Source organism: Peromyscus californicus, unplaced genomic scaffold, assembly GCF_007827085.1.
Source record: "Peromyscus californicus insignis strain IS unplaced genomic scaffold, ASM782708v3 Scaffold_7__1_contigs__length_154581171, whole genome shotgun sequence".
In the NCBI taxonomy this organism is placed as follows: Eukaryota; Metazoa; Chordata; class Mammalia; order Rodentia; family Cricetidae; genus Peromyscus; species Peromyscus californicus.
The window spans coordinates 79,689,009-79,716,483 of NW_026294595.1; the positions used below are offsets into that span (position 1 = coordinate 79,689,009).

A 27,475-nucleotide genomic window follows, 5' to 3' on the forward strand; every position below is an offset into this window, starting at 1 on the left:
ACACACACACACACACACACACACACGTGATAGGAGAATGTGGGGGTGGCATGAGTTTGGAGATCACAGGACAACATTGATGTGTCAGTTCTCTCCTTCTACCTCTGAGTTGTTCCAGGGATTGATTTATCAGGTTTCTATGACAAGTGCTTTATCTGCTGAACCATCTGGCCAATCCTTGATTTTTTTTTTTAATTATACATCTTTTAAGCTTTTTGTATTTTTACAATTCTACATCAGGCATGAGAAGATTTGGGTGTCCTTGTGAAAATAGTTTTACAAAGGACTATCTCTACTGGTTGTATTTATTTTCTGATCATTTGTTTGTAAAATATGTGTGTGCCTCAGTTACTCCAGAGCCACCATGTAGTTCTGTTGGGTCTGTCCTTCTTCCTGAGTCTTTATTCAAAAGATACAACTTTCCCCTTTTCTTTTTCTTTTGGATGCTGGTCAGAGCCTAAATGTGCTTTCTCTGACACTTTGGGCTTCTTTCTCTTCTGGGTGGCCTCCCTCCTCTTTCCATGTGACTATCTGCAATGTGGCTGACCTCCAGGCTTAACTGAAACGACATGGCTTTTTCTCTTCCTCCTTATCCCTCCTCCACTTCACCTACTTGCCAAGATTTACAGCTTGCTTGCCCTGGGATTTTTTTTTTTTTTTAATCTGGGATGAAATTATGCTTGAGCTGCCTCCTACCCCCCAAAAAAGATGTTTGTAAGAAAGATTTTGACTTATTTCTTGAGAGACTTGTATTTGGTCATTTTATGGAAAATGGCATTAACACATCATAATGAAATCTTTCAATAATGAGAGATCTTTTGAAATAATATATACAAAGATTATATTCTACTTGCCAACATTAAACATTTCCATTCTGGTTTTCCTATTGGTGATATAATCAAATACTGAATAACAGAATCTGGTTTTCCAAAATATAACCCATTCTATCCAATGAAAATCTTACCTATACAAATTTGAATTTTGTCTCTAAATTTAGTACTTTGTATATATATATTGTGGTGGAACAGTGGCATATAGGAAGGGGGATAGAATGATTGTTTTGTAACTGTTCCTCTGTCCTTATTCAGATATAGGTAGTGACTGAGAAGGGGCTGCTGAGTACTCAGCACTATAACTTATTTTCCTATTTTTTATCATATTTGTTTATAATTTGACAGTCCAATGTAATGAGCTACTAAATTAGAAATAGCCAGATCTCAATTTTTGAATTGTTTTGTTTCACAAAGAAAAAGTTTATATTTACAGAATTTAGAATTTTTATCCTTTTGTTATTCCTGTAAGGACAGTTTGTTGTTTAGATCTACCTCCTTATACTTCCACTTTCATGCTCTAATGTCTCATTTTCATGGCTATTTAAGAGATTATTCTAGAACTAAAAACTTTGTTTCAGGAGCTGGAGAGATGGGTCAGAGGTTAAGAGCACTGACTATTCTTCCAGAGGTCCTGAGTTCAATTCCCAGCAACCACATGGTGGCTCACAACCATCTGTAACAAGATCTGGTGCCCTCTTCTGGCCTGCAGTCATACATGCTGTATACATAATAAATAAATAAATCTTTAAAAACAAAAACAAAAAAACCCTTGTTTCTCTTTAGTAGAATCAATGGGAAATTGAATTGATTTTTATTGTACTCATGTAAAGATCGAAATCATGGAAATCTACTAAATTTCAAACTCCATTTCAGAGACTCCATTTCAGAACCAGGTTCAAAGGTGCAGGTGCCTTTCACCAACCCTGATAACTGAGTCAAATCCTGGGGCTCACTGGTGGAAGAAAGAACTGACATCTCCAAGTTGTCCTCGAACTTCTACACATTCACATGTGCATGTGTGCACGCATGCACTCAATACACCAATAAACTCAATTGACTTTGTAAAGCTACCATCTTAGCAATTACAGACCTTAGAATTATGAGTAGAAAGGGAAAATATATATTCCTGCTTTCACATGTCTATCTTTATCTCTTTTTTTTTTTTTAGACAAGGATTTGCTGTGTGTCCTAGACTGTACTAAAATTTATGATCTAGGTTTGGGCCACTGCCAAGGTACCTTTTACCTTTAACCTACCTACTGTAACTTCTAGGTCTATAAAATCTTAAAAATTGTTGGGTTTTTTTGTTTGTTTGTTTTGTTTTGTTTTGTTTGTTTGTTTTTCGAGACAGGGTTTCTCTGTGTAGCCCTGGCTGTCCTGGAACTCACTCTGTAGACTAGGCTGGCTTCCAACTCAGAGATCTGCCTTCCTCTGCCTCCCAAGTGCTGGTATTAAAGGCTTGTGCCAGCCACCCCCCAAGCTTTTTTAAGTGTTATTTTTAATATTAGAATTGGAGTGATGGCTCAGTAATTAAGAGTACTTGTTCTTGCAGAGGAGCAGGGGTCATTTTCCAGCACCCATGGTGGCTTACAACCATCCATAATTCCAGTTCCAGGGCATCCAAGAGGCACACGTATTTGCACATGCATGCAGGCAAAATATTCATACACATAAAATAAATACTTAAAGTTATTTTGTTGTTTTTATTTACATGTGTATTGTACATGCATGCAGGTATCCCTAGAAACAGAAGAACGAGCTGGGATTCCCCAGAGCTGGAATTAAATACAGTTGTGAATTACCTAATGTGGGTGCTGGGATTTGAACTCAGGTCCTTTGGAAGAGCACCAAATACTCTTAACTCGTGATTGGTCTCTCTAGCTCCCTCTTAATGCTTTTTTGGCAGCTTGTATTTTTCACATGGTAGAGTGTTCTGATGCTGGGAACTGATCACAGGGTCTCACATGCTAGTCAAGTTCTGTTCCACAGCTCAGCCTCAGAAATGGTAATGTACTGTATTTTTTAAAACTCACTTGTAGTGTTCATACAGCAGTCTATTTGAGGTAAATACTAGTTAACTAGTCTTATACATTCTTATTATTTCCAGTGTTTCACTTTATAAGAAGCTTAACAGCTGGGTGTTGTGGTGCATGTTTTTACTCAGTCCAAAGCAAGCAGAGGCCAGCCTGAGCTACACAGTGAGACCCTGTCTCAAAAAGAAAAAAGAAAAAAAAAGTCCAGAGAAACTAATATAGCTTTTTTTTTTTTTTTTTTTTTTTTTTTTGGTTTTTCGAGACAGGGTTTCTCTGTGTAGCTTTGCGCCTTTCCTGGAACTCACTTGGTAGCCCAGGCTGGCCTCGAACTCACAGAGATCCGCCTGGCTCTGCCTCCCGAGTGCTGGGATTAAAGGCGTGCGCCACCACCGCCCGGCCTAATATAGCTTTTTAATATTTATGCATTCACAATGTTTCTTTAGGCCTACCTTTTAGAATGTGCATTTCATTATCATAGATTGCTGGTAGGATCTTTCAGATTGATTTTTGGTGATTTTTTAAAAGCTACTTGGAAGTCCTTCTGATTCTGCCTCCTGCGTGCTGGGATCAAAGGCATGTGCCACCATCACCTAGCTCTTACTTTAGAATTTTAAAAAGAGTAGCTAATGAGTAGCTTGGGTACAGGGAACAGGATTGAATAAATGTACAATTTTGGTGCAGAAGATGATTACATTATTTGATAAGCATTTTAAATGTATTTGTAATTGAGTTATTTCATTAGTAAAGTCAGAAAACTATGCATATTGGATTGAAAGAATGGATGTTGGATCATAATTTAATTGGCTGTTTTCTTAAGAATGTTCAAGTAGTAGAAGTGATTTTATCTTATTTATTTATTTATTTATTTATTTATTTATTTATTTATTTAGTTTTGTTTTGTTTTTCGAGACAGGGTTTCTCTGTGTAGCTTTGCGCCTTTTCCTGGAACTCACTTGGTAGCCCAGGCTGGCCTCGAACTCACAGAGATCCACCTGGCTCTGCCTCCCGAGTGCTGGGATTAAAGGCATGGGCCACCACCGCCCGGCTGTGATTTTATTTTTTAATCATGGAATATTTTAGAGTATAGATACACTGTAAGTTATTGAATAAGTGAAAGGTTTATTTCATAGTTGCAGATCTTTGACGATAGGTAAATTCTGGAAGAGTGGCGAGGTTGCTTTAAAAAGTACAGGAGTATTGCCGGGCGGTGGTGGCGCACGCCTTTAATCCCAGCACTCGGGAGGCAGAGGCAGGCGGATCTCTGTGAGTTCGAGGCCAGCCTGGTCTCCAAAGCGAGTTCCAGGAAAGGCGCAAAGCTACACAGAGAAACCCTGTCTCGAAAAACAACAACAACAAAAAAAAACAAAAAAAAAAGTACAGGAGTATGAAGCCTGGAGACAGCTGAGTTTGGTTGAATAACATGCACAAACCACAAAAAAATGGCAAAACAGAGGCAAGATTATCGCCTGTGATACTTCAGTAAGACGCTGTTTCTGAATAATAAACACTGCAGGTTGATTATGCTTTGAAAAGTCATAATTGGATTGGTGATAACAAACTACTTTGTTAGCTAAAATAAGGCTGAATATAAATGTTCAATGGTGGATATTGCCTGTTAGGGAAAAATTAAATTTATGTCCAAGCTTTGTGTTTTACAGTCCTGGTTGAGATCGGTATACTTCACAGTTATCTGACTTTCTGAGCTTGGATAAAAATCTGAGAACAGCCGGGCGGTGGTGGCGCACGCCTTTAATCCCAGCACTCGGGAGGCAGAGCCAGGCGGATCTCTGTGAGTTCGAGGCCAGCCTGGTCTCCAAAGCGAGCTCCAGGAAAGGCGCAAAGCTACACAGAGAAACCCTGTCTCGAAAAACCAAAAAAAAAAAAAAAAAAAAATCTGAGAACATTTAAAAGTAGGTTTACAGTAGAGATGTTTCTATGCATGGAAAAATGCAGTGATAGTTGCAGAGGAACTGTGGAGATCAGTTTGACCAAAACAACCCAACTCTCTTGCCTACTGTACAATTCGTATGCAAATAAAATATTAGAGAAGTAGCCGGGCGGTGGTGGCGCACGCCTTTAATCCCAGCACTCGGGAGGCAGAGCCAGGCGGATCTCGGTGAGTTCAAGGCCAGCCTGGACTACCAAGTGAGTTCCAGGAAAGGCGCAAAGCTACACAGAGAAACCCTGTCTCGAAAAACCAAAAAAAAAAAAAAAAAAAAAAAAAAAAAAAAAAAAAAAAAAAAAAAAATATTAGAGAAGTATTTAACTGTGACAGAGAAATTGTCTCAGCCTTCCCCATATGTAGTTAGGTCTACAGTTCTAAATACCTTCTTCCTGTGTTGTTGTCTTTTATACTCTAGTACATCCATAGATATCAAATGTGTATACTATTTAGTGTATTTTTTAAAAATAGGGTCATATGATAATGCCCAGGATGGCTTTGAATGCTTGGGCTCAAGCAATCCTCTGTGTCAGGTTCTTGAATGTTTCAACATTTAAATTTTACATTTAAAATAATAATGGCTATAATTCCATTCTTCATGGGTTTTTTGTTTGCTTGCTTGCTTTGTTTTGTTTGTTAGGTCTATTGTTATGTTATCCAGGCTGGTCTCAGTCTTCTAGATGCTCCTGTCTCAGCCTCTCCAGTAGCTGAGATTGCTGGTTTGTGCATCATCATACCTGGTAGTCTTTTTGTAGTGTATGTGTGTTAGACAGGTTCTTGTATAGCTTAGGCTAGCCTCAAACTTGTGTAGCCAAGAATGTCCTCGACTTCTGATTTTCCTGCCTCCACTTCTCCAGTTCTGTGAGTACATGTATGTGCCACTACAAGTATTTTTGAAATCATTGCAAGAGAACAAAAGATTGGAAAATAACTAATGTAAGTAATGCCTGCAACACATTTTATATGGTGCTGGAAATTGAACCCAAGGACTTAGTGAATGACAGGCAAGCACTCTACAAACTGAGGTACATGCCCAGCCCTTGCTGTTCTATATTCTAAATGTACAGATTTGTTCTTTGTTTACTGTACTTTATGTATATGAGTACTTTGCCTTCATGTATGTCTGTGCACAGTGTGTGTGCCTGGTGGAATCCAGAAGAGGACATCAGATCTCCAGGGACTGAAGTTTACAGACAATTGTGAGCTGCCATGTGGGTACTGGGAATCGAAATGCAAGAAAAAGTGCTCTTAACCACTGAGGCATCTCTCCAGATCCTATGTTTTAAAATGTGTGTGTCAAGGGGAGGAGGGGATAATTTGAGGCAGAAGGATCATGTATTGAAGCTGTCCTGGGGTACATAGTGAGATCCTGTGGGAAAAAAACAAAACAGCCCTCAGCAGTGTGGTCTTGGACAAGTCTAAACGTCCCTGTACCTCATTTTCTTCTTAAGCCTGATTCTTTTCATTTCTTTTTTTAATGTTTGTGTGTGTGTGTGTGTGTGTGTCTTTGTATGCCTGTGTTAACCATGGCATGCATGTGGAAGTTGGAGTCAATTCTCTTCCTCCACCATGTCTCAGGGATTGAATTTAAGTAGGCCAGCTCACCAGCCACAGACCTGAGTTAGTTAATGCAGTGTTAGGTGTTGAGTATCTGTGATAAATGCTGATGGTGTTACCAGGATTTTGTAAGTGATTTTAAGTCTTAAGAAGTTGAATTGCTTCAACATTCAAATTGTAATAAATGAGCAATGACCTTTTTATTGCTAGATCTACTTGTCTTTTGTGTACTCTCCTTTTTTTTTTAAGATTTATTTATTTATTATGTGTACAGTGTTCTGTCTGCATGTATGCCTACAGGCCAGAAGAGGGCACCAGATCTCATTGTAGATGGTTGTGAGCCACCATGTGGTTGCTGGGAATTGAACTCAGGACCTCTGGAAGAGTAGCCAGTGCTCTTAACCTCTGAGCCATCTCTCCAGCCTGTGTACTCTCCTTTTGACTGGTGGCATTTTCTACTGTCCACTGTTTTTTGTTTTGTTTTGTATTCTGAGACTATTTTGATATTATGTTTTTCCTGTTTCTCTTATCTCAAGTACTCTTTGTGAATCTTCCTTTTCTCTGTCTAGGAACAGATCATAAGAATCTTGGCTGGCCAATTTTGGTGGCACAAACTCTTATTCCAAAACTCGGGAGGCTGAGGCAGGCAGATCTCAGTGAGTTCAAGGCCAGCCTGGTCTATATAGTGAATTTCAAGACAGCCAGGGCTACATAGAAGAGACTCTGTCCCAAAAAAACAAAAGAAAAGGAATTTGTATGCATTTTTTCATGTATTATTTTTTCATGTCTGTATTAAATCATACTGCCCTATTTGAAAACAGTCTATCTAATACAAAATAAACTTTACTATGCAACAGCTCTCAACAGTTTTCATGGAAAACTATTTATTCTGTTTTTCTCTGTATTACTGCCTCAAGCCAATATTCCCTGACATATAAATAATAGCTATTCTTGTAACTAGTACTCACAGCACCAGAACCTATACAGTATTCTCTCTGATCTATAAACCCCACCCCCACCATTTTTCTGATGCACCATCTCCCTCCCTGCTCCCATCGTCATTATCACCAGCCAGAAGAAGCACAATGACATCTGGGTGTTTTGTGTATCAGTTTTAACTCTGCTTGACTCTTTTTGCCCTCTGTGGTGGATCTGTACTACAATTAGCCAACCTGTTTTTCCAGTATATATTCTTACTTAACATGGATATCTTCACTATTCTACAGAATACCTGAGTCTCTCTTGTGATTTCATTGGGTTATATGAACCCTGCTTCTCATGGTGGCCTGAATTCCATCTCAATAAAAACTTTACTTGTTATAAACTCTACTTTTCATTCCTCTTTTCCTGAATTTTATACAATACAGAGCATATACAGAACAAAAGTAATTTAAATTTAAATTCATTTCTGTGTTGTTCTTAACATTGGTTTCATGTTTCCAATTAAGTTATAAGATCTTCGATAGGATTCAGTTACAGTATCCCCATATCCACTTGGTAAAAAAATCACAAGAGCACATGAGGGAGGTGCTAGGGGTCAAATCTAGACCCTTGTGCGTGGAGAAACCGTGCTCCACCACTTGAGCTGCATCTCCTAGCCCCACAGACTTTTTAGGTGACTCAGGAAAGTAAAGGGTTAAGTAGTACTCAGTGATTAGTACAAATAGCCCTAAGGGACGTAAGTTTAGTGTAGGCATAATTTTATAAAAATAATTTTAGCACACTTAATTATTGTTGTAATAATTCACTAGGGTCTAGAATATCTGGTTATAGTTGACAATTGTTAATTCTTTGACAGTAATGTGCTTAAAGTGTATGAGGCATCTATGAGTGTGGCTAACCTACTGAGTCTTATCGGTGTGTACACCACTATAGTGATGCAACTGTATCTATACTTTTATTTGTTTTTGTTTTTTTTTACAGTGTGAACACTCTACCACTGAGCCATACCATACCCTTAGTCCCATTTATATCTACAATTAATGGGAAAATTATAGTTTACTTAAGTAATAAATGTCATTATAGGAAAAACTAAGAAATATAAATTGGCAAAACTTGAAAATTGTCTTTTTTCTTCAGTTGTTGGATTGTCTTCACTATAATTAAAATACAACTCGATGAGTTAAGGCTCCGTTTTGTCCACCAGTGCTCAGAAAGGGAGAAAGGCCTGCTACATGGTATTCATGTGATTGCCTTCTGAGTAAAAATCAGTTCATTTGTAGACACCACTTGAGCTTCGTCTCCTAGATGACTTTATTGTAAAACTTTGAGTGAGGCACAAAGAACTGTCCCAGCCCTTGAAAATGTATTTGTACATATTTACTTATTTTGAGTAGGTTTTTGAAATAGATTCTCCATATACAGCCTTGGTCGTCCTGGAACTTACTTTGTAGACCAGGCTGGCCTCAATGTGTGATCTTACTGCATCTGCCTCCTGAGTGCTGGAATTACAGGTGTGCACCACCATGCCTGGTCCATTTGTAGGTATTGTTTTGTAAATTCCTTAGAACTGTTTATATTCTTCAATCTTCCTGTAATTTTCACTATATTAAGATATTGAAAAGAGCCGGGCGGTGGTGGCGCACGCCTTTAATCCCAGCACTCGGGAGGCAGAGGCAGGCGGATCTCTGTGAGTTCGAGGCCAGCCTGGTCTCCAAAGCGAGTACCAGGAAAGGCGCAAAGCTACACAGAGAAACCCTGTCTCGAAAAACCAAAAAAAAAAAAAGATATTGAAAAGAAACCATATTGTAGTGGGAAAAAATGTTCAAAATAAGAATTTAGGATTTTATTTGTTTTGAGATTTCATGATTAGAGCTAAGCTCACTTTTTCTTCCTTTCTTTTTTTCTTTCTTTTCTTTTATTTTATTTTATTTTTTTGGTTTTTAGAGACAGGGTTTTTCTGTGTAGTCCTAGCTAACCTGAAACTACCTTTATAGACCAAGCTGGCCTTGGACTCAGAGATCCTCCTGCCTTTGCCTCCCAAATGTTGGGACTAAAGGCATGTGCCACCATTGTCCAGCCTAAGCTATTTTTCATAATTAGAATTTGACATCTTTGACCCTCAAACTCACATTAGTCATAAGGCCCATAAAGTGTATGAATTGCACTTTAGAGTGAAAAAGATCATGAGAACAAGTTGGAAGTATAGATCTGCGATTTTTTTTTTTTCTTTTTCCTTTTGGGTTTTTTTGTTTTTTTTTTGTTTTTTTTTTTTTGAGACGAGGTTTCTTTGTGTAGCTTTGGAGCCTGTCCTGGAACTCACTCTATAGACCAGGTCAGTCTTGAACTCCCAGAGATCCACCTGCCTCTGCCTCCCGAGTGCTAGGATTGAAGGTGTACACCACCACTAGGCTTAGATCTGCAATTCTTTTAGTCATCATTTGTGAACAACTGCCATAAGATTCCCTTACTTGTTTTGCTCAGGACTGTCTAAAAACACACATCTTGACTTGTTCCCAATAGTGAATTTGTGAAAACTCCAACAAAATATATAAACTGTTTGAGATTGTTCTTCCTAGGTATTTTGTGACAAGGATGGGTTCTTGCTGTGTAGCCCCTTGCGTTGAACTTCGTGATGATTCTGTGTATGTGTGTCTGGTATGTATACGTGAGTGCAGATTCCTATAGAGGCCAGATGTGTCCGATTACCACCTGAAGTTATGATTCTGTGTATGTGTGTCTGGTATGTATACGTGAGTGCAGATTCCTATAGAGGCCAGATGTGTCAGATTACCACCTGAAGTTATTTTACAAATATATAATTATTTTACAGGAGGGTATGAAATGGAATAAGAAGATTAATGAATGTGACTGAGAATTTTTATTTTTTAAGACAAAGTCTCACTGTCTATCTCTGGTTGGGCAGGAACTTGCCTTGTAAACATGTCTCTGACTTCTCACCCTCCCCCACCCCCCGCCCCCAGATGCTGGGATAACGGTAATGTGCTACCCAGCTTGTGACTATGAATATTTATAAATGTGTAACTGTAGGTAAGATGTTTCTCACAACAAGTTTATACTTTTTTGATTATTCGTAGACTTTTTCAGCACATGGACCTTCCAGATGGTTTATAGTTTAATCCTTCAAACACCTTTTGAAGTAGGCGTTACTATTCCTATAATGTTGATGGCAAAGCCGATGCTGGAGATGTTAAATATGATCATATTCTGTTCATTTGATTACAGTGGAAATTTTACTCCCAAAGTGTCTTGAGAAGAATTGCTCGATTATTTTAAAGAATATTTTTAGGAGGCTGGAAAAATGACTTAGCAGTTAAGAGCAGTGGCTGCTCTTCCAGAGGGCTTGAGTTGGGTGCCCATCATCCACATGAAGGCTCACAACCACATGTAGTTAGTTCCAGTTCCAGGGGATCTGACTCTTTCTTTTGGCCTCTGAGGGTATTGCATACACATGGAGCATAGACATCCATGCCGCCAAAGTACCTATGCACATAAAAAATTCTTTTAAAGAATACTTTTAAAATAATGAGACGATTAGGGTGGGAATTTGGCTCACTTGGTAAAATGCTTGCTTTGCAAGCATAAAGATCTGAGTTTAGGGCTGGAGAAATGGCTCTGTGGTTAAGAGTATATACTGATTTTTGCACAGGACCCAAGTTTGATTCTCAGCACCCACATCAGGCAGCCTGGAACTCCAGTTTTAGGAAACCAACACCTCTGACATCCTTAGTCATGTAAAGAGACACATACATTCACTGTGTGTGTGTGTGTGTGTGTGTGTGTGTGTGTGTGTGTGTGTGTGTGTGTGTGTCTGCATGTGAGTTTAGATCCCCAGTGCCCACATAAAAGCTGAGTACATTCTATCTGGAACCCTAGGGCAGAGACAGGTGATGGATCCCTAGAGCTCATTGACAGCCAGCACAGCCAATCAGTGAGCTCTAGGAACAGGGATCCTGCTTCAAAAACAGGACAAAGGGTCAGTGAGTGCTCAACAGGTAAAGGAATGCTTTGCTGTCAAGCCTGATGATCTGAGTTTGGACCCTAGGATTCCATTGTTGTGGGATATTTGCACACTGTGTAAAAACATATTGCTGTGATTGGCGCAATAAAAAGTTGAATGGCCAATAGCTAAGAAGAGGTTAGGTGGGACTTCAGGGGGCAGAGAGGACTCTGGGAAGAAGAGGGCAGAGTCGCCAGCCAGACCGGGAGGTAACAGGAGTTGCAAGATGAAAAAGGTAACACCACATGACAGAATGTAGATTCATATAAATAGGTAATATTTATTTTCATTATAAGAGCTAGTGGGACAAGCAAGCCTAAACTAAGACTGAGCATTCATAATTAATAATAAGTCTGTGTTATGATTTGGAGGTTGATGGTTCAAGAAAGTAGGGGTGGAAGGAGAGAACAGACTCCTACAAGTTGTCCTCTGACCTCCACATGCACACACACACAAATAAGTTCTCATACACAAAGAAATAATGAGATTATATCTGTTTCGGTGTTTTTGTCAAGATTGGCATACTAGAAGAATTCTCAATATTCATTTGTTGAATTAATGATTGACAGTTGGTGACTATATACTATGTGCCAGAAAATTAACTTTACATTAATTAAAAGTATCCTTTTCTGCATGTATTTGATATGCTAATACCAATTAAAGAAATGATCAAGTGGCAGTGATGGAACGCGCCTTTAATCCGAGCACTGGGGAGGCAGAGGCAGGTGGATCTCTGAGTTCCCGGACAGTGAGGGTTACACAAAGAAACCCTGTCTCAGGAAAAAAAGAAGAAAGAAAGGATTCAGGAAACAGGACTGATTTGTGTACAGGAAACTGAATAAATGATGTATGGACCTTTTGAGGGGAAGAATGCTTTATCACCGAGTGCTGTGACAACTGTGTTTAACAACTTTCTATCTATTCCATGTTTTTTCATGCTCATAAAATCATAAATGGTTTTTGATCATTGTTTCATAAAGGTGAATTATGTTACATACAGTCCTAACACCCATTTATCATGGTCTTATGGAAATCCCTCTTTTTTTTTTTTTTCTTTTTTTTTTTTTTGGTTTTTCGAGACAGGGTTTCTCTGTGTAGCTTTGCGCCTCTCCTGGAACTCACTCGGTAGCCCAGGCTGGCCTCGAACTCACAGAGATCCGCCTGGCTCTACCTCCCGAGTGCTGGGATTAAAGGCGTGCGCCACCACCTCACCCCACCCCCACCCCCACCCCCCCCCCCACCCCACCCCCCCGGCGGAAATCCCTCTTAATTAGCTAGTGTAGCTAGTTCATTATATATGGGTGCACAATAATTCATGATGTGAGGCATCATAATTTATTATACTGTTTATATTGTGGGCATTTATTTTGGGCTATATGTTTACAATAGCCTTGTACAAATACTTTGTGTAACCTGCTGCTTTTGTTTCTTTGGTGTGGATTTCAGGACTGGAATTGTTGAGTCTTTTTTCTAATTGAGATAGGCTCATGTGTCCCAAGCTGGGTTCAAACTTGCCATGTGGCCAAAGATAGCCTTAAATTTCTGATCCTCCTGCCTATACTTCCCAAATGCTGAGGTGACAACACGAGCCACTATATCTGATTTATGTGGTGTTGAGAATCAAACCCAGGGCTTCATGCTACTAGCCAAGCACTCTGCCACCTGAGCTATGACCAACCTCGGGATTTTTATTGTTTTTCTTTTAATGGCTGTTGCCAGTGGTTTTCCATAAAGGGTATGTCTTCCTTTGTCCACCAGTGTATAACTTTTCCTTGCATGTCCTTGATAGTATTAATATCCCTTTTTTCTATTTTTGTTTGTTTTTGAGACAGGGTCTGTCTACATAGCCCTGACTGTCCTGGAACTCACTGTGTAGATCAGGCTGGCCTCAAACTCACAGAGATCCTTTGGTCTCTGCCTCCTGGGTGCTGGGATTAAAGGTGCACACCACCAAGCCCTAATTAATACACTTTTAAAGTTTTACCATTCTGATGAGTGTAAATTATCTTTCTCACTTGGCATTTTGTACATATTCCCATATGGTTTTTAACTTTGCATCTGTTGGGAGTTGTGTATTCATATTCTTGGGTAGTTTCAACAATGAGTAATTCAGTTTTTCTGACCAATTGTAAGGACTAAGTAATTTCATCTGCATGTAGGAAGCTGGTAAGTTAAACTTACCCTCTTCATACTCACCTTGAACCCCACTCTCATTAGATGATGAGATGGATGAAAAGGTTTCATGGATGTCTCAGAGAGGGCTTCATGTAGAGTACAGGCAAAAGACCAGGAAGTTGACCCATGTTAACACTTAGAACTCGTTCATTGCTTTCCTACCCCAGAGGACAGTTGATACAAGCTTGCCTTATTTTTTTTTAAGATTTATTTTTATTATTTTATGTTTATGGGTGTTTTACCTTAATTTATCTGTTCACTGTCTGGATACAGTGTCCATGGAGGACAGAAGGTGTCAGATCCTCTGGCACTAGAGTTGCTGTGGGCTGTCATGTGGGTACTAGGACAAGTTCTCTGCAAGAGTAGTAAGTGCCCTTAACTGCAGCCTATATTCGCTTTTAAGAAACAAAAACAAGCCTAAACCAAACAGGCAGGCTGAGTCCTTTCTACCAAAGCCTGCGTTCTTGGGTTCATTTGTGAACCAAATACAGCATCAGTAGGTAAAGTGAAGTAGAATGGTCAGAGACTTAACTGCCTGGAAAATCTAGCAGAAAAACTTTAAATCAAAAAAGTAAAACTAAAAAAAAAAAAAAGTAAAACTAACATTTTGAGCCTATAACCAGAAGACCTTATATGTAGAAAGAAAAAGGAACAATAGAAAACAGACTATAATTTCAAAAGAAAAATTTTTGTCGTTTTTGTTTATTGAGACTGGATTTCACTATATAGCCCTGGCTCTCCTGGAACTCAGTCTGTAGACCAGGCTGGCCTTGAACTCCCGAGTGCTGGGATTAAAGGTGTGTACCACCTTGCCCAACTCAAAAAGAAAAAATTGTTGAGTGAAAAAAAACTTAAATTTATACATTCACAACCATATTTTAAGTTGGATTTAACACCCATTCTATGAAATAGAGCCCATACCAGGCAAAGAACCTGAGTATATGGGTCATGGGCCTTAGGGAAAACCTACTACAATTATTCTGCTGAATAAACATTGCAAATAAAATGATTCCTAATAACACACTGCTATCCACATAGAGCAGAGCATCATTCAACCTTCATCAGAGAAGCTTCCTCTTACAGTACATGTGAATTAACATAACTGGACAGCTTGAAGAAAGTGGAAAATTTTGGAGTGCTCAGCCCTAAATGGGAAGTCTTTATTGGACCTCTCCCCTCAAAACTCAGGGAGCTAGATCGAAGAGGCAGAAAGGTTGTAAGTGCGAGAAGTGCTGAATGATTTTAAGGAAAGAACATTTTTCAGACACAGCAGGGCAAATGCACATATGTTCTCACAGAGACTGATAGGATACACAGACCTACACAAGCTCAAATATGACAAAATCCCAGCACAGAGGAGGGGAAGTGGGTACAAAGTCCCATCCCAGACCAAGAAGGTATTTAAAAAGGACTGGTGCTGGCAGAGGGAGTGAACCACACTCCAAGGCAAGTCTTATACTCAGGAATAGTTGGCCAACACAAATCGGGCTCCATCGTTTTTAGTGGCTCTTTTCTTCTGATTTTAAAAGAGAAAATATTAAGTTGGGTGGGGAGGATATGGGAGGAGTTTGGGGATGGGAAAGAATATGATAGATAGCTAGACATGGTGTTCCACTCCTTTAATCCCAGCCCCCTGAAGGCAGATGCAGGTGGATTTCTGTGAGTTCAAAGCTAGCCAATCTATACAAAGAGTTCCAGGAAAGCTTGTCTCAAAAAAGATAGTATTTTAGGAATATTTTGGACAAACCTGACCAACAGCTCAAAAGAGGGCTTCTCATGTCTGGCATTGGGTTTGTTAGATTGTCCAGGAGCCTTCCAAAACATAGGCTATTGTTAAAGACAATATGCCCTTCAGACACAGGGCCCAAAGGCCCCTGAGCTGAATCTAACCAAAAATCCATTTCCCTGATGACTAGCTTTCATGGTATCAGGTGCCATGCAAGTTTCCAAAAGAGGAAACAACCAGCACTCCTACCCAGCTGTGATACCTATGAACCACAACCATGACAAGCGTGGCACAATATCCGTAAGGGTACAGTGGTGGCATGCAAATGTTGGCAATAACTAACAGCTCTCTAATTGAACTTTAGACCTGCTCGACAATAGGGAAATAATGCTTAGTATTGGAAACCTAGCCACTACATAGGGCTAGTGAGTTCATGGATCTTGGAGGAGAACCTACAACATCTACCCTATTAAACCAGAATAATCCCTAACTACATTCTAAAGATTTGTCCATATAACCACAGAGAAGTGTAGTCCTCACCCCTTGTCAAGGGAAATTCTCTTTGCATTGCAGAAAACTACAACCAATCAAATGTTGTGGAGCTCAGTCCCAACTGGTACATCTACAACACAACTCCTGGACCTTAGACTCAGTTGTGGAAAAAGGGGCGAAAAGATTGTAAAGGCCAGAGGAACAGGGTGTTTCACTGTAAAATGTGTCTCCTAGGAATGTCAGAAGCTACACCCATAAAGTCTCACCAAATGACTGCCTAAACATCAGCTAAACAAAGAGTATACCAGTAGATGTGCTAATGTGGACAGGAGAAAGCACAGGAGGCCTCAGCCCTGCACAAAGAACTACAGGCTACTGAGGAACGCTGAGAGCAGGCAGATAATCTTCCTCAGGGAAGAGCACACCAATTGGTTACCCAATACCAAATGGTCAGTCCTGAAAACATACATGCAAGTTTCCTCATACAGATTGAGCAGGCTGTGTTTATGTATTTAGGAATATATGTAATATATGTGTGTATGTAACAACAATGGAAAAGGGGCCATGAATTTGAAAGCAAGAAAGAATGTATGGAAGGGTTTGGAGATAGGAAAGGGAAGGGGAGAAATGTAGTTATAATCTCAAGAAGAAAAAAAAAATACACACGCCAGGCAGCGGTGGCGCATGCCTTTGATCCCAGCACTTGGGAAGCAGGGGCAGGTGGATCTCTGTGAGTTCAAGGACAGCCTGGTCTACAGAGCGAGTTCCAGGACAGCCAATGAAGCACAAAGAAACCCTGTCTCGCAAAAACAAAACAAAACAAAAATACACACACACACACACACACACACACACACACACACATATATATATACTGTATGAAATTCTCAAAGAATAAATTCTAAATAATTACAAGTTTAAAATGCATGCAGTGGTGGTGCACTACACCTTTAATCTCAGCACGGGGGGTGGGGGGGTGGGGGTAGGGGGGGCAGAGGTAGGCAGATCTCTTTAAGAGTTTGAGGCCAGCCTGGTCTACAGAGCAAGTTGCAGGACAGCCAAGGCTACACAGGGAGACCCTGTCTCAAAGAAAAAAAGGAAGGCATGCTTAATTCCAAGCAGAGATTAGTGGCCATGATAATAGTAATTGATGGGTAATAAGTGATCATTTGGAAACTAGTCCTTTCTTTCACCATGTGGGTCCCATGATTGAAAGTTCTGGATCACATGTGGGCAACACTATTCCTGATCTATTTGTTATTTTTGAAGGTAAAATTTGTAAGGTTGGTCAAAAATGGTCAAAGTAGTTAAAAATTCAGAAATAGTGTGTTGATACTCTTAAAAATAGTAACATTAATCCTATGTTTTTTCTTTATTTCTCTTCAGATTAAAGCTAAAAATTATGACAAGGTTGAAAAGGTAAGTTCTCTTAAATAAAATTTGAAGTTTAAGAGTTTCTATGACCAATATGGTAAATAAGTAGAGTAAAATAGTTTGTTACTGACTCCAGGTAGTAGATATAGCATAATGATACTTCACTTAGAAGCTTAAGCGTTCCTTAGCTTTCAGGAAATATAAATTAAAGCTACTTTGAAATTCTAATTCATTCCAGTCAAAATGGCTAACACCAAGAAAAAGATGTCAAGAAATCCTGTTGAAAAAGAGGAAAGAGAAGTACTTAACCATCACTGTTGGGGTGTAAAGTGGTGCAGCTCTGTGGAAATCAGTATGGAGGTTCCTCAAAAAACGAGAAGCAGGAGCTGGGACTGCTGATCAAGCTCCAGCACTGCATAAGAACCAGACACTGGAATGCACACCTCTAATCCCAGCCTTTGGGAGTCAGAGACAGGAGAATTAGAAAGCCATTTTTAGCACATAGCCTGGATAACATGAGGTCCTGTCTCAAAGATAAATAGCAGCAAGGTGTGGAGTATGCTTTTAATTTCAGCACTAGGGAAGCAGAGGCATATGAGTCTCTGAGTTTGAGGCTAACCTGTTCTACATAGGGAGTTCCTGGACAGCCAGGGATACATAGTGGGACTCAGACTCAGAAACAAATAGCTATCATGTGACCCAACTATATCACAGGTGGGTATATACCCAAAGGACTATGAGTCCTACCCTAGAGACATTTGCACATCCTTGTTTTTTGCTGGACTGTTCACAGCAGAAGAAATGGAACCAGCCTAAATGTCCATCAACAAATGAATGGATAAAGAAAATACAGTACACATACATAGGGAATCATTACATTTTCAGGAAAGTGGATGAAACTAGATATCATATATTTTAAAAAGTAAACCAGATTCATAATGCATTTTTATTGCATGGGGAGTCTAGACATGGGTTTTTTTGTTTTGTTTTGTTTTTTGTTGTTGTTTTGTGCGTGTGTGTGTGTGTGTGTGTGTGTGTGTGTGTGTGTGTGTGTGTGAGAGAGAGAGAGAGAGAGAGAGAGAGAGAGAGAGAGAGAGAGAGAACTAGAAAGGGGCCAAGAGAGAAGAGGAGATTTAAGGAGAAAAGAAAAACGTAAGTGTGTGGACTAACTGGCCATGAGAGCAGAGGGAAAGATTTGGGAGGAAGGGAACCAGCAGCCGTGGAGTAAGGTGGGGAGGAGTGAGGGACAAGGGTCAATAAGAGCAAGATATGAAAATGCCTCAATGAAATCCCTTTCATATGCTAATTTAAACTAATGAAAAGTTTAGAAAAGAAAAATATTTGTTTTCTTATGTATTATGGTTCTGGGAAGAAGAAAATGACTATACTTGACAAACTCATAAGCATGATTTTAATTCTCTAAACTAAAAGAAGGGGGTGTATTTACCTTTTAAAGAACTTTTTATTTTATGTGTATAAGTGTTTTGCCTGTGTGTGTGTATGTGTGTGTGCGCGCACGCACGCACGCACGCACGCACGCACGCACGCACACCACATACATGCCTGGCACCCACAGAAGTGGGCATCTGAATCCCTGGAACTAGAGTTACAAACAGTTATAAGCTGCTATATGGGTTTTGGGAATTAAACCTAGGTCTTCAGCCAGTGCTCTTAACCACAGAGCCAACTCTCTATCCCCCTGATTTGCCTTTTATTTGTAAGAAAAGTAATTCCTTGAAAGACCTGTCTTTATTTTTTAATATGCTATTTCACTTATGCAAATATGAAATTGATTTAACTTGATGCTGATACTGTTTTCTTACATTTAAAGCTATTTCAAAGATGCCTTATGAAGGTTTTGCACATTGATTTATGGAAGTGTTATCTTTCATATGTCAGAGAAACCAAGGGTAAACTGCCAAGTTACAAGTAAGTGAAATCATGGTCTTAAGAATGCATGTTGAGTTTGATCTGCTTAAGGGTCCCCCTGGCAGTAGGATCAGGATCCATCTCTGGTGCATGACCTGGCTTTTTGGAGCCAACTACCTATGGTGGAACACCTCGCACAGCCTCGAGGCAGGAGGAAAGGCTTGGACCTGCCTCTACTGAGTGTACCAGGCTCTGCTGATTCCCCATGGGAGGCCTTACCTTCTTGTAGGAGGGAGTTGGGGGTTGGGGGGAAGGCTGGATGGGCAGGAGGAGGTAGGGGGATCTGTGATTGGTGTGTAAAATGAATAAAAAATTAATAAAAAAAAATGCATGTTGGGACTAGGCAGTGGTAGTACACACCTTTAATCCCAGCACTCGGAAGGCAGAGGCGGGTGGATCTTTATGAGTTCAAGGCCAGCCTGATCTACAGATTGAGTTTTAGGACAACCAGGGCTAAACAAAGAAACCCTCTGTGTGTGTGTGTGTGTGTGTGTGTGTGTGTGTGTGTGTGTGTGTGTGTGTGTTGGGGGGGTTGCATGTGTCTCTAGACATGACTCATACTATCTCTTGTCTCTGAGCTACAGATGGGAAGAAACCTAAGTATTTGAAAAGTCAGAGTTCTCCAAGAAATCAGGAAAAGTTCTTTAAAGAAAGCCACTGGCATTTATCTTCTGCTAGAGAACTAACTCATCCAAATTTGTCTGTATTGAAACACTATGTATTTGCAGCACCATAGCACTTTTTGACAGGCTTGTCAAACTTTTTCAAAAAGCTTCTTTTTTTTTTTTAGGTTTTTTGAGACAGGGTTTCTCTGTGTAGCTTTGCGCCTTTCCTGGATCTCGCTCTGTAGCCCAGGCTGGCCTCGAACTTATAGAGATCCGCCTGCCTCTGCCTCCCGAGTGCTGGGATTAAAGTCGTGTGCCACCACCGCCCGGCTCAAAAAGCTTCTTAATGCTTGTCTCAGCACCATGCTTGGCAAGTTATAAGGTACAAGTTGTATGTGCCACTTTAGATGTCCAAGGTAGGCTGGAGAGATGGTTCAGAGGTTAAGAGCACTGGCTGCTCTTCCAGAGGTCCTGAGTTCAATTCCCAGCAACCACATGGTGGCTCACAACCATCTGTAATGAGATCTGGTGCCCTCTTCTGGCACGTAGGCAGAACATTGTATACATAATAAATAAATCTTAAAAAAAAAAAAAAGATGTCCAAGGCAGCTACTTGGTAGTTAATTCCCAACTATGACTTATAACTACCTATTTTCACTGACTCTAACTTGGATGTTCTCTGATGCATTTTGATAACAGTTTAGGTTTTAGTTTTAGTTTTTGATTTTTTTTTTTCAGACAAGGTCTGTCTTTGTAGCTCAGAATAGTATGGGGTATACTACATAGCCCAGGCTGGCCTTGAACTGAGGGTAGTGCTCCTGCCTCAGCTTCCTGAGTCAACAGCTTCTTGGGATAACAGGCATGAGCCACCATACCCAACTGATAACAATTTTTTAAAAATATCTTTCATATTCATTTCAGAGAAAAAATGGCTCAAGCTTATGACTTTGCACTGGATAAAATTGGAATGGAAATTATGTCCTATCAGGTAGAGTTCAGATTTTTAAATATATACACAAGGGCTGGGAATATAGCTCAGTGGTAGAGTACTTACCCAGCATGCATGAGACCTGGGCATATGCTTAAATGTGAAATATTTGTTTTATTTCTTAGATTTGGGTGGATTACATCAATTTCTTAAAAGGCGTGTAAGTATTGCCTTAATTTTTAATATATAAACAATTGATTTAGCTATAATCCATTAATGGTATTTCTTATCCAACTTCAGGGAAGCTGTAGGATCTTATGCAGAAAATCAGAGAATAACCGCTGTCCGAAGAGTTTATCAACGAGGTTGTGTTAATCCAATGATCAACATTGAACAACTCTGGAGGGACTACAACAAGTATGAAGAGGTAAATTAGTAAGCCAGAGTTTATGACAGACTGGACATCTGAATTGTCACCTATTTGAATCTTAGAGAATGTAGCCTTCTAGTGTCTGGTGCCTGAATGTTAGTGTTACACAGTGTCTCCTGCTGCTCTTGGTGGTTGTTTGCTGCACCGTGGACTAAACCCTGAGCTGTATGCATATGAGGGACGTGTCCTACCATGGAACTTTGTACTCCTGAACACATTGTTTATATTGATTCCGATAAAGGAATTTATGGTTTTTATAGTACTGCAGTAACATTAATGTGCAAATATCTCTGTGATATGTTGACTTTGAATCCTTTTGATCACTACCCAAGAATGGTATGGCTGAGTCATATAGTAGGTCTTTTTGTAGCTTTTTCAAGACATCTCTGTATTGTCATTTGAATTAATTTATGCTCCCACCAGTAGTGTGTAATTGTTCCTTTTGTCCACATCCTTAACAGCATTTAATATTTGTTTGCTTAATGACTGCTTTGACTGGGTACATTAGAATCTTATGATGTCATGACTATAAAAATTCCTAGGCTGGGATCTAGAGAGATGCCTCAGCAGTTGAGAGCCATGGATGCTCTTCCAGAGGACCCAGGTTCCATTCCCAGCACCCACACTGGCTTACAACCATCTATAACTCCAGTTCCAGAGAATCCAGGTTTCTTTTATGGCCTCCATGGGCACCAGCCACGCACTGATGCACAGGCATAACTCAGGCAAAACAACAATACACTTTTTTAAGAGAGAGAGACAGACAGACAGACAAATTCTTGGCCAGTAAGATAGTTCAGCAGGTAAAGGTACTTGCTGCCATGCCTGATGGCCTGAGTTCAACACTCAGAATTTACATTGTAAAGGGAGAAACCCACTGCTGCAAGTTGTCCTCTGATCTCCATGCATGTGCTATAGTATGTATACCCACCCACCCATCCATCCATCCATTCATTCACACGAAAGAAGTAAAGTAAAAAGATTTCCAGGATTAGGATTGTATGGCCCACTCCCAATAGACACAGCAGATATTGTTGTAGGGGTGAAGGAACACATGTCCTGATGAATCTGTAGAGGTCAGAGGACAACTTAGTGGAGTTAGTTCTGTCCACTTTTACCTGGGTTCTAGGGATGGAACTCAGGTCACAGGTTTGTGTGGCAAGTGCTTTTACCTACTAAACCATCTTGTGTGCTAGTCTACTTAACTTTTTTTTCCCTAGGCTGGGTGTGTAGTTTAGTGGTAGAGTGTTTGTCTAGTTACCTAGCATGCAGGAGTCTATGTGATTAGTCTGCCAAACTGTTTGGGTTTTTTGGGGTTTTTTGTTGTTGTTGTTTTGTTTTGTTTTTTTGAGACAGGGTTTCTCTGTGTAGTTTTGATGCTGTCCTGGAACTCGCTCTGTAGACCAGGCTGGCCTCGAACTCACAGATCCACCTGGCTCTGCCTCCCGAGTGCTGGGATTAAAGGCATGCGCCACCACCGCCTGGCATGCAAAACTGTTTTTAAAAAAAGAAAAGAAAAGAAAAAGCAATTAATAACAATAATTTTTCTCTTCAGGGTATCAATATTCATTTAGCTAAAAAAATGATTGAAGATCGGAGTAGAGACTACATGAATGCTAGACGTGTAGCAAAGGTATGAAATTCTGTCAGGCTACTTAATTCAGTGTTGTTGAATCATTCAGATAATTAGTAAAGCTTTCCTAGCTGATGTTGCTTTTGGTATTGTCAATTTTGGGTTTTTTTTGGAGACAAGATCTGTAGCAATGGCTGTCCTGAAACTGATTAAGCAAACCAGGCTGGCCTCATACTTTTAGAGGTCAGTTTGCCTGTCTCTTGAGTGTTGTGATCAAAGGCCTGGCAAGATGACACAGTTGAACTGAAACAGTTCTTTAAGTTACGTTGAATGACAAAATATAAGTTGGATTTAGAAGAAATGTTTTTCCTTTTTTTTGTTTTGTTTGTTATTGTTGTTGTTGTGGTGGTGGTGGTGGTGTGTGTGTGTGTGTGTGTGTGTGTGTGTGTGTGTGTGTGTTTTACTGGGCATCACCTAACCCAATGAGTCTGTGGATGTTACTGGGCATCACTAACCCTGTGTGTATTTGTTATGGGGCATCATCTAACCTGGGGATTGACACACATTAGGAAGTGTTCTACGAAGGAGTTACATCCCATTCCAAAAAGTATTTGTTTTTTCTTGTTTTTTTTTTTCTTTTCTTTCTTTTTTTTTGGTTTTTCGAGACAGGGTTTCTCTGTAGTTTTGCGCCTTTCCTGGAACTCACTTTGTAGACCAGGCTGGCCTCGAACTCACAGAGATCCGCCTGGCTCTGCCTCCCAAGTGCTGGGATTAAAGGCGTGCGCCACCACTGCCCGGCCCTGTTTGTTTTTTTAAATAGAGCCTTCTATGTAGTGCTGACTGACCTGATATTTTATAGCTGAGCTACCCTTGAACTAATGACACTCTTCCTGTGTCATCTTCCCAATTAACAAAGTGATGTTAGGTGTAGGAGAGTAAACATTTTAAACCAAGTATTTCAGGCTGATTAACTTGCTCCCCATATATCTGAGTTGTTCTAGGCTCATCAAAAATTTCTAAATGTTTGCTTAGGAATATGAGACAGTAATGAAAGGCTTGGACCGCAATGCTCCTTCAGTGCCTCCTCAGAACACCCCTCAAGAAGCTCAGCAAGTAGACATGTGGAAGAAGTACATCCAGTGGGAGAAGAGCAACCCTCTTCGCACAGAGGACCAGACCCTCATAACAAAAAGAGGTAACAAGAGTAGCCCTCTTCATACAGAGGACCAGACCCTTATAACGAAAAGAGGTAACAAGAGTAGCCCGTGGGGGACTCCAACTACGTGTGTCTTGGACTGTTTGATCCTAACCTCCTCATGGATTGCCTCGAGCTCTGCTGCTGCTTCTCCCACCCACCACTCCAGGCTCTCTCTGCAGCTTAGGTTGCCTTCCAGCTGGCTGTGCGGCCTCGGCTGACTTCCAGCTTGTGATCTTCCTCCTAGCTTCCTGAGTCACAGGAAGGTGCTGCCATGCCCAGAGGAGGCTTTGTCTCTTATTCCTAAATCTTTTCTTATCCACTTGTGGATTTTCATTCATTATCTTCATGTTCACGTACCCCTTGTTTGATTATATCCAGTCTGCTGGTGAGCTAATACAGCAAATGGTTCATTTTTTGTACTGTACTTTTTAGTTCTCTCAATTTCCATTTAAAATTCTTTTTATAATTTTAATTTCTCTGTTGAGATTCATGTGTTGCAGTGTATTTATGTGCGTGTGTGTGTGTGTGTGTATTTCAATTTTTAATTGTATGTGTGTGGATGTTTTGACTGCATGAATGTCTTGTGTACCACTTACATGCCTGGTGCCCAAAGAGACCTGAAGAGGCCATTGGATCCTCTGGAATTGGAGTTACAGATAGTTATGAGCTACCGTGTGGGTGTTGGGAATCAAACCCAGGTTGTCTGTGAGAACAAGTGCTCTTGTCTGCTGAGCCATCTCTCCAACCCCTGTAATGTGTCTTCTTTAGATTTATGAATATGACTATTACAGTAGCTATAAAGTCCTCATTTACTAATTCCTGCAGATAGTGGGCCATCATGAATTGGTTTCCTTTGACTTTTTACTCTTGGTCACATTTTCATGTTTTGTTAAATTTAAATTAAATTTTTTCCTTTAAATATTTTATAAATGTACAAATTATAGATTATAAAGCCTGGATTCTTTTGTCTTCTCTGAAGAATACTGAGTTTTATTTAATAGGAAGTTTAATTACTTATTGTCCATTTGGACTTTGTATAATATGAATTTCACCATTGCCTCTGGCCCAATTTGCTTTGATTTCTGCTTTATTCTGAAGAACAATTTAATATTCTGTTTTTTTATTCTTTTGGGGCACGTGCTTTATCTCATTTTACTTACATATGTATATGAAACATACACATACAGACACACACATGGAGATAGAGAAGTACCAGGGATTGAATCCTGGGCTTTGTGGATTTGTGCGTGCTAAGCATATGCTCTATCACAGAGATATAACTTCTGTCTTCAGTTCACAATTTTTAATTTCAGAAGAGTTAGACTTATACAAATTACTCTTACTACTGGATTGGAATTTCACTGAATTTTTCAATTTTGTAGGCTCACTCACCTGCAGGACTTTATAAATACTGTTTCTTTGCCTATATCTATTTTGGGACTCTGGGGATCAAACCTAGAACCACATGCATGGCAGATAATAACTCTACCACTGAGTCACATCCTTGGCAACCTCTGCCAATGTGTACCCACTCTTCCCTCTGACTCATTTACTTCTCATTGACCAGTTTCTGCCCCTTTGAACTCCAGATGCCAGTCACTCAATGAAGTTACTTAGGCTTTCTTCGTGTGTGTGTGTGTGTGTGTGTGTGTGTGTGTGTGTGTGTGTGTGTGTGTGTATGATGGTCAGAGGACTTTGCTTTCTTTTTTTTGAGACAGGGTTTCTCTGTGTAGCTTTGCACCTTTCCTGGAACTCACTTGGTAGCCCCGGCTGGCTTCGAACTCACAGAGATCCGCCTGGTTCTGCCTCCCGAGTGCCGGGATTAAAGGCATGCGCCACCACCACCACCGCCCGGCGGACTTTGCTTTCTTAATAACCATCCTCTGTGTAGATTACATCCTTCTCGAATGTTGGAAGTCTTGTTCACTTTTGCCCTGATGGTGCCTTTCTCTTTTTCCAGCATATAGTTGTCCCAGTAGATAGTAACCTGGTGAATAGTGGACAGTTCAGCCTCTGGATGATGGCATCAGAGGTTATTGTTTTATTTCGAATTGTCATTAATTGTTAAAGACCATGTCTGTGTCTAATAATCTCATGTGTGCTGTGGTGATACTGTTGTTAGTGCTGTTTATCTGAATTGAGTGTTCTGTGCTTGTCTTCCCTTAGTTATGTTTGCTTATGAACAATGCCTGCTTGTGCTGGGCCATCACCCTGATATCTGGTATGAAGCTGCCCAGTATCTGGAGCAGTCAAGTAAGCTGCTTGCAGAAAAGGGGGTGCGTATCCTTCCCTGTCCTCTTTTACCTTTTGTAACTTTGCTCTAGCAATAAGATCTACTGGAAAAATGTAACACCAATTGTAGTAATAAAGTGTAAGTGTTATCTAGGTTTAATCACACACACCTCCACATCCAGTGACACAGACATTAAATGGTGGAAGGGGAGCTATTGGAGGTGGGGAGGACAGACTAGACAAGGTAGTGGGCATAGTCTCAGGAAAGTACAGTGACACGTGTGTCTATATGAAAATGTAGTCAAAGTCATGGGGCTGGAGTGCACAGCTGGGTGGTAGAGGTCCCTGGGCTCGAGCCCTGGAAACTCTTCTCTGCCTAGAGCAGGAAGAGGTCCTTGGTAATTCTTTCTTAAATGCAAGTGTGTATTTGTTTTTTTAGTAAGTACCTTATAAAATGGCTACTGTCTCATTTTTACTCTTTGAACTACATTAAAGTTGTTGTGGATGTGCTTCCTTTTTCCTCTTAGGATATGAACAATGCCAAATTATTTAGTGATGAAGCTGCTAATATATACGAAAGAGCCATAAGCACTTTATTAAAGAAGAACATGCTCCTTTATTTTGCATATGCAGATTATGAAGAGGTGAGAAGAGTCCAAAGGTTTGGAACCGTGTGTGTGTGTGTGTGTGCGTGCGTGTGTGCGCGTGTGTGTGTGCGTGTGTGTGTGTGTGTGTGTGTGTGTGTGTGTGTGTGTGTGTGTCCGTCCCATGCTGGCCTCAAACTCAAACTTGTACTTCCCCCTGAGCCTGCTAATCAATACTGGGATTACATCTGGTGCTTACAATTTTACTACAGGATTAAGTTTTTGTGTTTGTTTGTTTGTTTTTTGTTTGGTTGGTTTGTTTTTGTTTTTCTGGCAGATTCTTTGTTTTTGTAGCCAGAGATGATAACAATAAACAGTTTTTAGTGCTCAAGTTCATATAAGTTTATGTGCAGTATAGGTGCCATTGTGTGTGTGTTGTGGGATAGGAGTATAGTTTTCGGGCTCCTTAAAGCTCAGATCTGCTGTTTGTGAGTATATATTTACATCAACTCCTTTGCCCACCTTAGAGTCGCATGAAGTATGAGAAGGTTCACAGTATATATAACAGACTTCTGGCAATTGAGGATATTGACCCCACCTTGGTGAGTAACCTTCCAAGTCTGTCTTTCCTACCATCCTCCTCTGACTGCATACAACAAAAATTTAATTCATGCACAATAAGTTTCATTGTTCTTATGTCTTATTAGATCCTGGGACCCTCTATACAAAACACTGCTGGGCATGATGGCTCACACTTGCAATCTCAGTATTTGGGAAGTGGAGACAGAAGGATCAGGAGTTCTAGGAGTTCTAGTCTATAATCTTTGACTATATAGTGAGTTTAAGGATATCCTGTACTATATAAGATTCTGCCCCAAAAACCAAATAAAGAAACAAAGCACTT

At 40.1% G+C, this 27,475-nt stretch overlaps 1 protein-coding gene across 2 annotated transcripts in view; it reads left to right on the forward strand.

The window, feature by feature from the left end:
• Cstf3 (cleavage stimulation factor subunit 3) overlaps positions 1 to 27,475 on the forward strand; it is an 86,263-nt gene that overhangs the window by 41,939 nt on the left and 16,849 nt on the right. For both annotated transcript variants that reach the window (XR_008215106.1, XM_052724603.1), the window contains exons 4-13: positions 17,105 to 17,137; positions 18,924 to 19,021; positions 20,548 to 20,614; positions 20,740 to 20,774; positions 20,855 to 20,981; positions 22,540 to 22,617; positions 23,590 to 23,752; positions 25,922 to 26,031; positions 26,515 to 26,631; positions 27,099 to 27,173. Coding sequence is in view for 1 of the 2 variants with exons in the window: in XM_052724603.1 (XP_052580563.1) it covers positions 17,105 to 17,137; positions 18,924 to 19,021; positions 20,548 to 20,614; positions 20,740 to 20,774; positions 20,855 to 20,981; positions 22,540 to 22,617; positions 23,590 to 23,752; positions 25,922 to 26,031; positions 26,515 to 26,631; positions 27,099 to 27,173 (903 nt within the window). In the remaining variant the exon portion in view is untranslated. The remainder of the gene's footprint in view (positions 1 to 17,104; positions 17,138 to 18,923; positions 19,022 to 20,547; positions 20,615 to 20,739; positions 20,775 to 20,854; positions 20,982 to 22,539; positions 22,618 to 23,589; positions 23,753 to 25,921; positions 26,032 to 26,514; positions 26,632 to 27,098; positions 27,174 to 27,475) is intronic.